Source organism: Ictalurus furcatus, chromosome 27, assembly GCF_023375685.1.
Source record: "Ictalurus furcatus strain D&B chromosome 27, Billie_1.0, whole genome shotgun sequence".
Lineage (NCBI taxonomy): Eukaryota > Metazoa > Chordata > Actinopteri > Siluriformes > Ictaluridae > Ictalurus > Ictalurus furcatus.
This window is the reverse complement of record NC_071281.1, coordinates 16,877,830-16,892,905: the sequence shown is the minus strand read 5'-3', so window position 1 is coordinate 16,892,905 and position 15,076 is coordinate 16,877,830. Positions and strand designations below refer to the sequence as shown.

At 40.5% G+C, this 15,076-nt stretch overlaps 1 protein-coding gene across 1 annotated transcript in view; it reads right to left on the bottom strand.

The window, feature by feature from the left end:
* The window catches only part of fam189a1 (family with sequence similarity 189 member A1), a 121,482-nt gene that overhangs the window by 15,526 nt on the left and 90,880 nt on the right, over positions 1 to 15,076 (bottom strand). The window contains exons 4-5 of the mRNA XM_053617373.1: positions 11,049 to 11,180; positions 1,111 to 1,218 (exon numbers count right to left, since the gene is read on the bottom strand). Coding sequence (XP_053473348.1) covers positions 1,111 to 1,218; positions 11,049 to 11,180 — 240 coding nt within the window. The remainder of the gene's footprint in view (positions 1 to 1,110; positions 1,219 to 11,048; positions 11,181 to 15,076) is intronic.

Sequence of the window (15,076 nt, the reverse complement as noted above, 5' to 3'; positions counted from 1 at the left end):
CCTCTTAAAAATTGGGGTCACCGAGAAAGCCGTGGTCCTCGACCATCTTTTATTCCTGCTTTCCCCAACAGCAAGCGTCCGTTCGAGTCCTTTAGATTGGACCAAATCTCGGTTTGGTTCCATTTTTGATTTGTAAATCCTGGAGATCATGAGTGGGTTTCAGGAAGCTAGCTATTTTAGCTGACTACTCAGTTAGCAAACAAACTCGTTAGCACATGATGTACTGAGCCGGGTAATTAGAAAGGGAATATGTGCAGTATATTGTTCCAGAGAAAACAGACGTTGTGCCTTGTGCTGGTTGCACAGATGTGTACCTCCACAGTACACACTTATACTCTTGCGCAGAGTGTCCACTCATGGTGCACTTTCCAATTCCGGGAATTAATCTGAGAGTGATTGCAAAGAGATACCACCCTTCTAGTGTCCCTTTTTTTTTTTTTAAATTAGCAAGATGTTAGAGATGTTCTATCAGTCTGTGGTAGTCTGTAGCAGTCTTCTTTGCAGCAGTATGCTGGGGAGGTGCTATCAGAGCAGGAAGCTGCAGAAAATACTCTCTTGGTCTTGGGCTAGCTAGCAACAGGTTATATCAGATTTAGGATTTTTGGAGAACAACAACAACAACAAAAAAAACCCAACAACTTCAACTAAATTCTTCTAGCTAAATTACAGCTGAATAAGAAGTGAAACGTAGCGCTACCCCTAACCTGTCCGTCATTCTAAGCCCACCACGCCCTCTAAATTCCACGATGCAGGATGCTATACTGGAACGTTACGATGGTTTGGAGAAAACACAACAGTCAAGTATACGCTGCTCGGTTTCAAATTTGTGTAACCAAACCAACAGTTATGTAACTCTGCAAATGCGCAGTGCCATATGCGATTACTCTGAACGCTTGAATATGTGCTCAGTGTAAATGATATGCTCTTGGATATGATTCATTCTAATGGCCCTGTGTTGTTTTTCCACTCCAATTTATTATAGCTGGCGCATTTTATCCCTCTTAACTGCCTCCATCCATTCTCCATGATACAATGGGACAGACTTAAGGGCAGGACTGTGATGTGTATATACACACAAACACACACACACACACACACACACACACTTACCATCTGCAGTATATCAGTAGAGACCATCTGCATGCAGCACATGGCCGTGGCAAGAGCGCACACGATGGTGGAGATGACATTTAATGCACATACACTAAACAACAGCTCCTGCACAGAGAGAGACAGAGAGAGGAGAGAGAGAGAGAGAGAGAGAGAGAGAGGTAATAATAAGACATCCGAAGAATGGCGCTGTATCTGAAGTCAAAACGATGTGTGGTGGTGTTTTTTTGTCCAGGTTTCTGCTCACGATAAACGTTTCTGATTGCTAACATTAGCCTCTTAGCTACCAAGGTAGCTAGGTGGCTAAATCCTGTTAGCTAGGAACTTTCTAAACCACCATGGTGACTAGCATGACTGTTTGCTGTCCTGTAGCTAAGTAACCAGTTAATGTTATCTAACAGCTTTTTGGATATTTCTACCGATTCTCAAATCGGATTGGTCAGAAGGTGTCGATTAACGTTCTATAACTGTGGCTCCGGCAGTAGCGCAGCCGCACATCACAGGTTTATATTAACGTACTCGTTTTAATGCGTGATCGGAATAAAAAATAAAAAAAAGTTTGACATATCGATATGTCGACGTTTTCTGTGAGGAAATGTTTATTTAACATTTATGGAAGGAGTCTCCAGTGCGAGTGCTCTGTAACAGTCAGAGGTAAAGCTGTAACTTGAGCTTTTCCCCACACTGGAAAGCAAAGCGTTATGTGTTGAGGTTTTTCAACAACAAGCTGCAATTTTTGTCTGATTAACTTCAAGAGCGCGAGAAAAAAATCCCAGCGAGGCTGACGAGTATAACCTTGCTACAGTATAACCTTCCACAACATTAAAGTGTAACTATAAATGGATAAAAAGTCTGATGCGTTATTGTTTATAATAAGGAAAGAATGGTAATCATTGGCAAATTGCTGTGGTATAATTGGAATAAAACACTTCCCATGCTGTTACGGGGAAATGGTCGGCGTCAGAGTGGTCACGGTAACTCTGCTTCATCACACCGCGGATTATTTTCCAATCACAGCACACCTTATGCGTTATATTCCTTTCATAACTGGAACGGCATGCTGCTCCTGAGACCATTTTGAAAGGTTTCACTCCCAGGTTGTGAGTGACTTGTTCGCTTAAAGGTTACGGGTCACATGTTGAAAACTTTGGCTAGAAAACCAAACGATTCGACGTTAACGTTATTTCCTGCTAAGCTGTGAATATGATGATGGAGTTATTAAAGTCTACTCAGCTCTTAATACAGTATGTCCATCCAGTGTGGTTTACTATATAATACACGTACAGACCGTTTAGCTGTTTATCGCTTGTCTCATTCTCTTTCTCTTTCTCAAATTACCGTTACTGCAAGGAAATAAATAACCGGTAATCCTCAGACACCGTATGACACGGACATGCCACTTTATAAAGATAAAATCGCTTAACAAGCACGTAAAGATCTTAAAACGAGCCGGCCGTGATGTGTGTGCTGTCGCCGAGTCATGCAATCCCCAACGACGGCCATTAGAGTGGCTTAACGTCGCCTCGCTTCCCATAAAGTACGCAAAATATTGTGACATAATGCCACATATCACTGCGTCCGTCCTGTCAAAACAACAAGAGCCTTCGAATTCACGGCAGGGAATGCGTTTTATTACAGCAGACACCAGCACTTGCACTTTGAGCCGCTGTGATAGACCTGAGTGGACATAAAGCAGGGGTGGAGTACGGGCTATCGGTTTATTTATAACGGATATAGAGGTCACAAAGAACAAACTCTACTCCCTATTGCCTTTCACAAAGCATTTTCCTCATTTGATAGAGAACTACGGGTGACAAATTAAAGGACGGAAACAACAAAGTGTTTTAGTGAGGCCTCGGGCCACAGCGAGACGCGAGAACGGCTTCAGTGCACCTTGTGATGGATAAACATTTGGCGAAAATTTGAGACAAATAAAATGTCAAGTCAAAATAAAGACACTAGTGTGATGTTTTAGCAAATAACGTTTCGGGGGAAAAAGTTCTGATTCGTTGACGTTATCAAAAACAAACGAATACAAAAAAGTATCATCGTATAAAATTAGTTATATGTATTAGTATTATCAAATGAATTATGATCTTGCTTCCGCAATCAGTATTAATGCAATTTATTAGCTACAGTAACTAGCTCATCGTACTTTGCATTTAAAAGTCTGAGATCCAGCCGCGGCTCATCCATAGGGGAAAGGTTGTGAACCCGACCGTTTATATCAGTCTTTATATCAACAAACGTTAGTGTTCATAAACGTCTGCTGAAATACTAATACTACCTCTTTTGAGTGACGCACAATTTAAAAAAAAATGTTCGTATTTGATAGATAAGCGATATTCCACTGATTTGCTCGCATTTCTTGCATGTTAGACTTATTAGTACACCTAGTGGCCAAAACTTTGAACTGCAACCGGCATTAATAAAAGCTTATTCGGGGCAGGAATCACGCTGCCCCGTTGCTCGGTCTAAGAACATTTTCAGTGGAGGAGGAGCTGACGGGACGGTTAATGATAGGGTTGCCAGATTGGGCTGGTTTAATCACACTCTACAGCCACTACGATGTTTGTTTTTTTAAATAGCAAATAATCAGAATGAACTCTAATAAAAGTACAGATAATACGTGTACTGAATCATTTCAATTGTATGATACTGTATATTACAAAGATTAAAAGACGGATAGGGGGATTATGGATAGTGTAGATAATGGATGGATAGTGGATAATGTCCGTATAACAGAAATGCGTGGTCACCATGGTGACCTCGTATCCCACGCACAGGCTGAGAGGAAAAAAAAGAAAGGAATAAAAACGTGTCTCCCTTTTTCCGACGTCAGATGTTTTTTGGGGGGGGGGTTGTTTTTGGGGCTTTCGTTATTAATGTCGTCCTGCTCTACCAAAATCTACGTTCACGTGGAGAGACGGGACGATGACACTTTTTATTTTCCGATACTGATACTGAAACCCCGAGTATCGGCCGGTACCGATGGTACTCATCTGACATGATTTTCTTTAAAAACTCCAGTAGTATGCTTTAAAATATAGATATTTTTCTAGCCGGAGGACTTTAGTTAAACTCTTTCACGCAAAAATCATTGACGTTGTAAATATAATAAAGTATAAAGTGTAACTATAATAAAATCGACCGCAACGAAAGAAAAAAAAAATATGTAAACACGTCCAGTTTCTTTTCCGAATCCAATTGGGATCTTTGGCATTTGTTACAGGAGCTAAAATCCGATATGTTTTCTCTGATATCCAGTCCATCAGGGGTTTATTTATTTATTTTTGCTGGTATCGGCCCGGGACCGGTACCGAGTATCAGATCAGTGGCATTTCTGGTCATGAGCTGCTGCTGTACAGAGCGGATTACGTGATCGGGCTAGGAAACAGGCCTGTGGGAAGCAGTGTGTGTGTGTGTGTGTGTGTGTGTGTGTGTCTGTATGATAGAACTTGTGAGGTCAAACAAGAGGCCAAGCTGTCGCTTTTGGCATGAACTGGGTTCCATCGCCTGTCTGTCCACCAAGCTGCTGCTAAACGCACTCCAAAGTCACATTCGCAAGACAGCTAGTTATCTCGCTAACTCAATAAATGAAACCCGTAAATCCGATCCGCATTTCAACAGACGTAGGAGTCGAGTGAGATATGAATAACGGAGGAAATGACTTTCTAAAAGAGCTAAGAAGGTGCTAGTGATTGTTTCCGTCTAGCCTAAAGACTTTACTGTACAACGCGGCTTTGCTAGGAAAGAACCGGAAGATATCTTCACGTCATTTTGTCTCCAACACTGAAATATACACACATACGTTGAATGGTATCGTTCTGCATGAAAAAATGTGCCCTTTTCCACATCTTCAATCTTAATCTATCCCCTTAGGATCACATTCTTTATATATATATATATATATATATACACACACAGTATATGCTAAAAGAGTATTATACTACATAGAACCATGATACATAGATATGTTGTAGATATATGTATGTAGATAGATGTAGATATAGCGCCCTGCTCCATTTGTTATAGAGAAATGTACGCGACTGAAAACGAGCCGAAACTAGTCGTGCCGTTATATGAAAATGATCCCAGATATGGCGGTGTGATGATACGGCGGATTTACTGTTACCGCCCTCAAGTGGATTATTTCCTCGTAACAACACGTCCTAAAGTGTTTTATTCCTCTTATACCACAGTACTACGGATTTACCAAAGATTACCATCTGTAATGGACTAATAAACGACACATCATACTTTTTGACCGTTTACAGTTACATTTAATGTCGTGGAATGTCTGGGAAACAGGTTCTCACTTGCCTTATAGCAGCTGCAAACACTCGTTCCCTCACCAGCCTCTCTTTATTCTCTCTCTTAAAGATAATAAGACAAAAAATATGCAGCGTGTCACGTCATGTTCCCGAGAAACAGCAAAGCGTAAACGTAAGCTGTAAAAAACAAAACAAAAAAAAAACAAACAAAACCTACAGCTTTACCTCTGATTGTTGCTGACACTGGAGACTCCTTCCATAATTGTTATAGATAACCTTCGGTATAAGTGCAGTCTTGCTCGTGCGATATTGCTTAAATATACTACGTACATAATTGGTCACTTTATTCTTCATATTTTAGTAAAAAACTTAAAATTAGCCACTCAGTTTGAGCTTTGCCTAGTTACTAACTCCGTATGACCCAATCAGCGCCGTGGTATAATAATAATAATAATAATAATAATAATAATAATAATAATAATAATAGTATGATATATATTGTAATCACCTTATGTGAACTTTATACGAATTACACGCCATCATACAGCACTCTACACACTCCGAGTCCTGCTCTCCGCTCCACCCGTACGATCCGGAGCGAGCCGTCATCACGGCGAACGTGACTAAAACGCTCAGACGCAGTGGAGTCAAATGCAGAGTGAGCACTAATTACTGCTGCATAACTAATGATCTCCGAGCTTCATCTGCATGCTATCATCCTGCATAAAGACGTTTCCAATAAGACCGAACCCTGTACGAGCAGCGTGTCATTTCCTCTCCTCTAAATAGGCCATGTGCTCGCCAAATGTCAAATCTAAAATCGAATCCGGTTGGAAAATAGAGAAATCCCCGGCGTGCGTGATGGAGAGTGTGCATTTCTCTCGACACTCCTAAGGCAATATCGCCACGCATAAAGGGAAGCCGAGCCGTACGAGGCAAGTCGTAAACACGCTTATATCTGACCGAAATGACGGCTTCAGTTACGGACAATTATCCAGAATTAGTGAGACTCTTTATAAACACGAGCCGCGTGCGACATTTTAAGCTTCAACATACAAAGTTTAAACTCTATTGTGTAGTTTTATGTTAGCATCAATGTTATTTTCAAACGATTAAAAAATAATGCACGTAATAATTTCACGTTTTACAAATCTAAAAATCTTAAGAGATGTTACTCCAGCCTTTTGAACCTTTTTTTTTCCAAAAGTAAATGTAAAAAACATTTAAAAGAAAAGAATATATATATATATATATATATATATATATATATATATATATATATATATATATATATATATAAATATTCTTTAGGTATTATTAGGTATATATATTTATAAATTTATATTTAATATGTCATTTATATATTTATATGTAATTAGTATTAGGTATATATATATTTATAAATATTCTTTAGATTATTAAATTATTGATATTGGTTTTGGTAAAATCTGGATTAGTTAAGATTGTTTACTTTTAAACGATTTATTATTATTATTATTATTATTATTATTATTTTTTAACCTTTTAAAGACTTTTTCAGTTTTGATTCTGCATCTTGACAGTAATTCAAAAATAATTAAAAAAAAAAATATTCTTTAGTAGTCTAAATGATTTCTTTAAAATTTCTAATTTATTTCTGTTCACAGTTCTGCTTATTAACAATAAATTAAAATGATTAACACTGTAACAGTTGAAGGTGAAAAGTCTGGAGCTGTTTGGAGATTGTTTTACTGTTAAAGACATTTAAACTAAGATTAAGATATTTGGTTAAAGGTAAACTCAGAAGTTCTGGATCTTAAAAGCAAAAGTTTTAAATTTTTTTTCTTGAATAATACTTAATATTTTAAGGATATTTGAGCAATATTTCCAAGAGCCTAAATGATTTAAAAAAACAAAAAAAACAAAACTCTATTTCATGTCTGAGAAACGCTGCTCTGAAAAGAACAGAGATTATTAATCCAGACTTTTGAACAAGAAGATTTACACAAGATTTTACATATTTGGTCGAAATGTGACATTTGGTAGTACTGGTAAACAACTTCTTTAAATAAAAAAATTAAAAAATAGTTTTATTTCTGCAAAACACTGCTTTGAAAATTACTGGCACCATAAAGTTTTACAAATCTGGAACAGTTAAAGATCTTGAAAGCAATCCTTTTTTCTTTTTTTTTTAACGACAATTTTGCATATTTTTTTTTTTTTAAAGATATTGTTTTGGACTGCTAATTATTTTATCACACATATTTAAAAATATCATTTATTTAAAGGAATCTGATTAGAATTTTTCGAGCATGAACAACAGTTTCTCTAATTGTTTACTTATGTGTGATATTTTACGCTCAATCATTTTTTGGCACATTCACACTCTTCTGAAAGGTGCCAATAATTATGGAAATGACTGTTGGTTGCTTTCTCTAAAAAAAAAAAAGATGCAGAAAAAAATTAAATGTGCTTCTAGGTCAAGTGTATTCATTTCGGTCTGCGGGAACACGCTGCATGCATTATTATATTCCAACACACACACACACACACACACAGAGCTCTCCACTTTCCCACTGCCATTTCCCATCATTCCTTTGTGCTTTCTCACAATCTATATAACACATACTCGGGCGTGTTGAAGGTATACTCCCGTGAGAGGGCTTTCTCCTCGCCGTGTGATTGTTACACCGAGTGCAGACATCTGTTTCGCAGACGTGCGTTTGTCTTGTCGCGTGCTTTTCCTCAGAGACGTCTGCACTCGCATACTGATGTGAAGACGCCATGTTGTTCTGCGCTAACTTTGTGTAAAGCTCCAATAGCGTGCGCGTGCCCTCGGGTTCACCCCTGAGCTGCCCTGAGGGGGTCACACAAGGTCGTTTTGCTATGACGGGGAAGATCACTCCTCGATAATTCCTCATGTACTGATGCCATACGGCCAAAGGTGATATTTTATATATATATATATATATATATATATATATAATCAAGAAAATAATCAATAACAGAGTGGTGTGATGAAGCGGAGTTACTGTTACCACCCCTGTTGTAAACGATGGAAGAACAACACCTCGTAATCTTTATCCGTTTAATGTTGTGGAACGTCCACGAATCAACTTCCTGCTCTCACTTCCGTTACAGTCACTATGTCACCGGCGTCTGTTTTTCAGACCGTTCCAGAATTATTGACACACTTTATAAAAATGAGCACTGAGCGATATTTTGAGCTTAAATATTGAGCATTCAATTTTTTTTATCCCCCCCCCCCCACCCCAGACCTAAACAGCATTAGTGGTGCATATGTACGGTATATATGTACAGTGGGTTTAAAAAGTCTACACACCCCTGTTAAAATGGCAGGTTTTTGTGACGGAAAAAACTGAAAGCAAGATAGATCATGTCAGAACTTTCTCCGCCGTCAGTATGAAATTGCAACGTATGAAAAGTGAAGCGAAAAAAACAATCAGAAACATTTTAGGGAAATTACAAAAAACGTATACACGAGAGATTGTTGGAATCTTTCCGCGAGATTTTGGGGCGTGGCTCTGGGGAGCCATGTTCTGGGGATTTGTGCTCATTCAGAGACAAGAGCATTAGTGAGGTTGAGGTCAGGCGCTGATGTTGGAGTTCACGTGCTTCGAATTTTGCGGCTGCAGTTTGGTGAAGAACCGCGTATGGGTGTGATGGTCAGGTGTCCACATACTTTCGCACTTTTGCATACTTTTTTTCAAGTCACATCTTTTCCTCTTGCCACCTTGATCCAAAATGGAGGTCAACCGGTCTTGCTCAGCATCTTTACTCAACTATGTATAGCCCATGTGTTTTATAGCATAGCGCGGTTGAATTCTTGAATCTGATTGGTCAGAAGATGTGCGTTACTGTAACTGTGTATAACAGCATGGCTCGGACAGTAGCTCAGGCTGTAACGTGAGCAATAGGTTTATATTAATGCGCCCGTTCTTCTAATACGTTATTGTTTCTATAGTAACAGCTCATACAGTACACAGGGACTTGTACTACAGATGCTTCATATAATTTAAGACTAATAATAAATGGATTTAAAAAAAAAAACATGTGTTGGTTAATAATCCTGAATATGAAGATTTTTGTTAGGGAAAATTATTAACATTTATGGAAGGAGTCTCCAGTGCCAGCGCTTTTTAAAGTTTCTCAGCATGGGAAAGTCTTCAGGACTTTTTTGAAAGACAGACAGAGAGAGAGAGAGAGAGAGAGAGAGAGAGAGAGAGAGAGAGAGACAGACAGAGAGAGAGAGAGAGAGAGAGAGAGAGACAAAGAGAGAGACAGACAGACACAGAGAGAGAGACAGAGAGAGAGACAGACAGAAAGAGAGAGAGACAGACAGAGAGCGAGACAGAGAGAGACACAGAGAAAGACAGAGACAGACAGACAGAGAGAGAGAGACAGAGAGACAGACAGAGACACAGAGAGAGACAGAGGCAGAGAGAGACAGAGGCAGAGGCAGAGAGAGGGAGAGACAGAGACAGAGAGAGGGAGAGACAGAGACAGAGAGAGAGAGAGACAGAGGCAGAGAGAGAAAGAGAGAGACAGACAGAGAGAGAGAGAGACAGACAGACAGAGACAGAGAGACAGAGGCAGAGAGAGAGACAGAGAGAGAGACAGACAGACAGACAGACAGAGAGACAGAGAGACAGTGACAGAGGCAGAGAGAGAGAGAGACAAAGACAGAGGCAGAGAGAGAGAGAGAGAGAGAGAGAGAGAGAGAGACAGACAGACAGAGAGAGAGAGACACAGAGAAAGACAGAGACAGAGATAGAGACAGAGGCAGAGAGAGACAGAGGCAGAGAGAGAGAGAGACAGAGAGAGAAAGAGGCAGAGAGAGCTAGAGGCAGAGAGGGAGAGACAGAGAGAGAGAGAGATAGAGGCAGAGAGAGAGAGACAGAGGCAAAGAGAGAGAGAGAGATAGCGAGAGCCAGACAGAGAGAGAGATAGAGGCAGAGAGAGAGAGAGAGGCAGAGAGCGAGAGAGAGAGAGAGAGAGCAGGAACTAAGTTGTTTCATAAAAAGTATGATGTGTTGCTCTTTAATAAATAGAAAAATGTCTTTTGATCCAAATCATTGTCCAGTCGCTGTGGTATAAGAGGAATAAAACACTTCAGGAATGCGCTGTTTAAGGAAAATAATCCACCTCGGAGTGATGACAGTACCTCTGCTTCATCACACCACCCCATCGCTGATTATTTTCCTACAACAGCACAGCCCCAAGTCTTTTTATTCCTTACTAGATAAATCAGGTTTTCCCGCCTCTGCAGTCAAAAGCCTTTGTTTTGTCCTACACGCCGTTTATTCATTTTAACTCATTATTTTTATGAAGTGAAACATTTTAGCCTCGTCAAATAATACTCGCGAATCAGTTTCAGCTGCAAACGAAACAGAATATTCCCTGTCACACGACCGAATTGGACTCGTCTAAATCTAAATGTCCTTTTTTTTTATATATATATTTTTGGAGCTGATATTGTCCACGGTAGATTACCCTGACTGCGTCGTTTATTTCAAATCGCTCATTTCGGGCGCGGAGCTCTTAAATCTCTCGCTCTGATGAAATTCTGAGTGGATAATAGGGATAATGGAGCTAAATAATTTCTTTCATGTAGCCATACATCAGGAAAACAGCTGTCTCTGACACACACACACACACACACACCTTCAGACGCAGGCGTATGGTATTGCAGTCCCTCAGCGGGTTGAGTTTGAGTGTCTCTCCCAAATTGTTGCAGCTGGAGCTCTGGTGCTGGAGCGTACAGCAAACACACACCCCGTCACTGTCGAACTTTATCTGGCAGGGAGACAGAACAAAACACACAAACACACACAGTTACTGACAGGCCTGTCTGGAAAGCTGGCATCAAAAACACCTCTCATACTCACACACCCACACACACACACACACACACACACACACACAGCGGCTATCCATCACCTGCGCGTAATGTCAAAAGAACCCCAAAACAAACAAAGACACAACACAGATTCTTTGACACAAATAAAGCCGGTAGTGTAGCAGAATTTTTCAGTTGTACTGTTGTGTCTGAAGAACAAAGTGCCTCCGTTTGACCCAGATTATAAAAACGCAACACGTGAACCCTGCAAGCGGGGGTTAATTGAGCTGAGCAAACGACTCCATTAATACGCCTGGCAGTGCCCGAGTCTCTGAGGAGGAGGAGACGGCGGTGAGAGGAACAGCCCGGGGAAGCGATGGAACAAAGAAGCACAACTTTTAAGAGAAAAGACCGAAATAAACGGGAAATGACGGCGACAGACTGAAGGAGAAGCTGTTTATTTTCCTATACCATCACGTCCCAAAGTGTTTACTCCTCTCATACCACAGCAAGTTTCCAACGACTGCAGTGTTTATTTAATAATCGTACTTTTTATCGATTTACAGTTACATACGTGTGTAACGTTGTGAAACCTCCACGGGACGAGTCCGTTCCTGTTCTCGCTTACGTTAGGGAAGCGCCACGCGGTCGTTCGGTCCCGTCCTCTTACAGTTGATGAGAAAGAGGAAAGCCTTAAAGTGACGGCTTTACCTCGCACTGGAGACTCCTTCCATGAGCGTGAAATAAACGTCTCCGTATAGAAACGGACACGCTTCGACGTCGGTCTTAGATTACGTACAACCCTTGCCGTACGAGTCCGTGTGGACGAGCTGTTACTACGGAAACAATAATGCATTAGAACGAGCGCGCTATCGAAAATCAAACCTGACCAATCGGAATCGAGAATTCGAAAGCGCGACAGGAAATTCAGACACAACGACGGGTGGTTTTTGCTTCGAGCGGTTTCGACGTATTTATTTGTTACCCTACGAGCATGGGAATCGGTATCACTGTGTCAAACGGGTTCTGTAGAGCCAGGTGTAATCACGCAGATGTCCTTAGGTTCATCTTCTGTTTTCGATAGCAGTGCTCGGTTAAATATATATTATTATATTTGCACTGAACTCTGTAATTGTAGAGCAGGAAAAAAACCTGGAAAGAGGATGAAATAATGCAATAGATCGTATATTCCAGCTCGCGAACTGCCTTGTTATTATCTTATTATTATCCTGGGGCGAAACAATATACTTGTCGATAAATCCTCAAGTGTGAGACTAGGGTTTTCGAGAACAATACAATGTCAGAGAGGACGTTTCTGGAAAGGAAATACAATTACGCCGAGTTCTATTCAATAACAAAAATAATTACTGCAATTCCCTAAAGTGGAATTAACGAATTATTCATTTCTGGTCGTCTTCATCATCAAGTCATCGACCTGCCGGATTAAAACGGGGCAAAACTCATCATCATCCAGTCATATCAACACATCATAATTTAATCTGATGTTAGCTGTGCTGCGTGCTGGCAGACTGGAGCGGGGGCTTGTTTGGTGTGGATCCTAAAGAAACTTCCAGAAGAGCAAAACTCGTCCCACGTATAAGCAACTCTTCGACGGTCGGGTAAAGACGAGGAGGCACAATGAAAAACTGCTCATAATATGATACTATAGAGTGCTGCAGGAATTAACCTAATACTTCCTGGTCCATCGTTCAGACCACATTTTTAATTTATTTCGGACGACGGTAGTCAGTGTTGCCGACGCTTTTCAGGGGCTGTCACTAGAAGTCACCCGATGACATCGTGAACAAATTGAAATATTCGTTGTATTGTCGTGATCATTTGCAGATAACGAGTTACATGAAGAAATAATAGAGTGCAGGAATGAGTACGGGAAATGAGTTAGCATTTTAGCGCTCCTGGTTCCATCGTCCCTAAGTCAAGGGTTTGTTTTGAATGTTTTTTTGGTTAAATGCCTGAGATATGGTCTGTGCTTAACACAAACTCAAGATATGATGTAAAATACATCAGTTATACCCCACTAGTGATTTAAAAAAAAAACAAAACAACAACAACAACTTTTACGTGTCTTGTAAAAGGTCGGATGCTAACAAGTGGTTATCGGGGACATTAAACGTCCTCACGCCTAACAGGAAAACTCCTCTACTACAGCCTCGTCGTGTTTATACTCGCTTATAGTATCTTCCAATTCCGCAGCATTAGTTTAATACTCCCAATAGTATTTCAGCTGCAAACCCCACGTTTATATTTATATTTATATTTATATCAATGCACTTGTACTAATACGCTTCGTTTCTATAGTAACAGCTGACTTAAAAACCGGGACTTAAAAAAGCAGTACAAATGCTGATATTAATTAATTAATGAATCAGCATTTATGGAATGAGTCTCCGGTGTCAGCGCTTTGCAACCATCAGACGTCAAGCTGTAACTTTAGGTTTTCTCATGTTTTCTTTTTTCTGTTGTTGTTGTTGTTGTTTTTTTTCCAGAGGAGTTTTACACTTTATGGTTTCTCCGTAATTGTGCTTCCTTTGCTGTATTAACTTCAAGGGAAAGAAAGTAAAGGAAAGTCTTTTTATAACTGTGATCACATATCAACTGACAAGAGGAACCAAACTGTTTAGTGGACGTGGACATGAACCCCACGGATAAACCGCAGTCATATGAGGAATAAAACACTTCAGGATGTGCTTTTGTAGGCAAATAATCAACTCCAGGGCGGTAAAAGTACCCCGATTTTTATCACGTTAGACCACCGTTGATTATTTTCCTCTAACAGCGCGTCCTCGTCTGTTTGACATACTGGGACATACGATGCCAATTTAGAATATTTGAGCACCCTGAGATTTAACATGTAACCTGTAAACATCAGGAATGTTTTTGTTTTTTTTAAATTCAAAACGTAGTGAAAATGTCAGGATTTACGAACATATCTGGGAAACACGGCCGAGTCTAAAGCTGTAGGCGTATTTTAATGACGTCACCGGCTGAGATCATACTGTTAACCTAGACAGAAAATACTGAGAAAGGCTGAAATGTTAAAATGTTTCTGAGTTCATCTACATAACCGATGAGTCTGGATGCCTCGAACCTGGTCTTTTTGTTCCTGGTGAAATCCGATATTATCGCCTCCAGGCAGAATTGGAAATGCATTCGGTATGCGCTCTTTATCACCTCCGCTCCCGATCTGAAACCCGGGAGCCGCTCGAGCGTTTAATTATGTTTGTGAAAACAGACATTCGAACAAACAAAGAAAGTCGCCGCGTAATTATCGCGCGCTGCGAAACGGAGGCCGTGGGCTAATTAATTATCCAAAGACACCAAGTTCAGGGGTACACAGCCGTGATTAGGGATTTGGAGAGGATCGTGACGTTTGAAACGGCAGGAACAAACAGCGTTTTCATTATTTTTAAAGTGGTTTCGCTGATACGATTTGCCCTTTAACTAACGGCAGTGGTGGCTCAACAGTTAACGCTCTGGGTTACTGATCGGAAGGTCGGGGGTTCGAGAGCCAGCACCGCCAAGCTGCCACTGTTGGGCCCTTGATGCCACCGATGCCACTCGTGCCACTTCACACGTCATCCGATCCATTTCTAGCTACATGTAACTAGAAACGTGGAACGAAGTTAGTTCCTGATTTCACTTACGTCATAGCAGCGCGAGATACTTTGCTTTACTGTTACAAAGTGCTGACACTGGAGACTCCTTCCAGAAACGTTCACCAAACGTCTCCTTACAGAAAACTTCAGCAACGTCTACACGAGATCGTCATAAATACGAAGCTGTGATTTGCAGCTGCGATGCTTTTAGAGCTGCCGCTGCTGTATAGCAAATT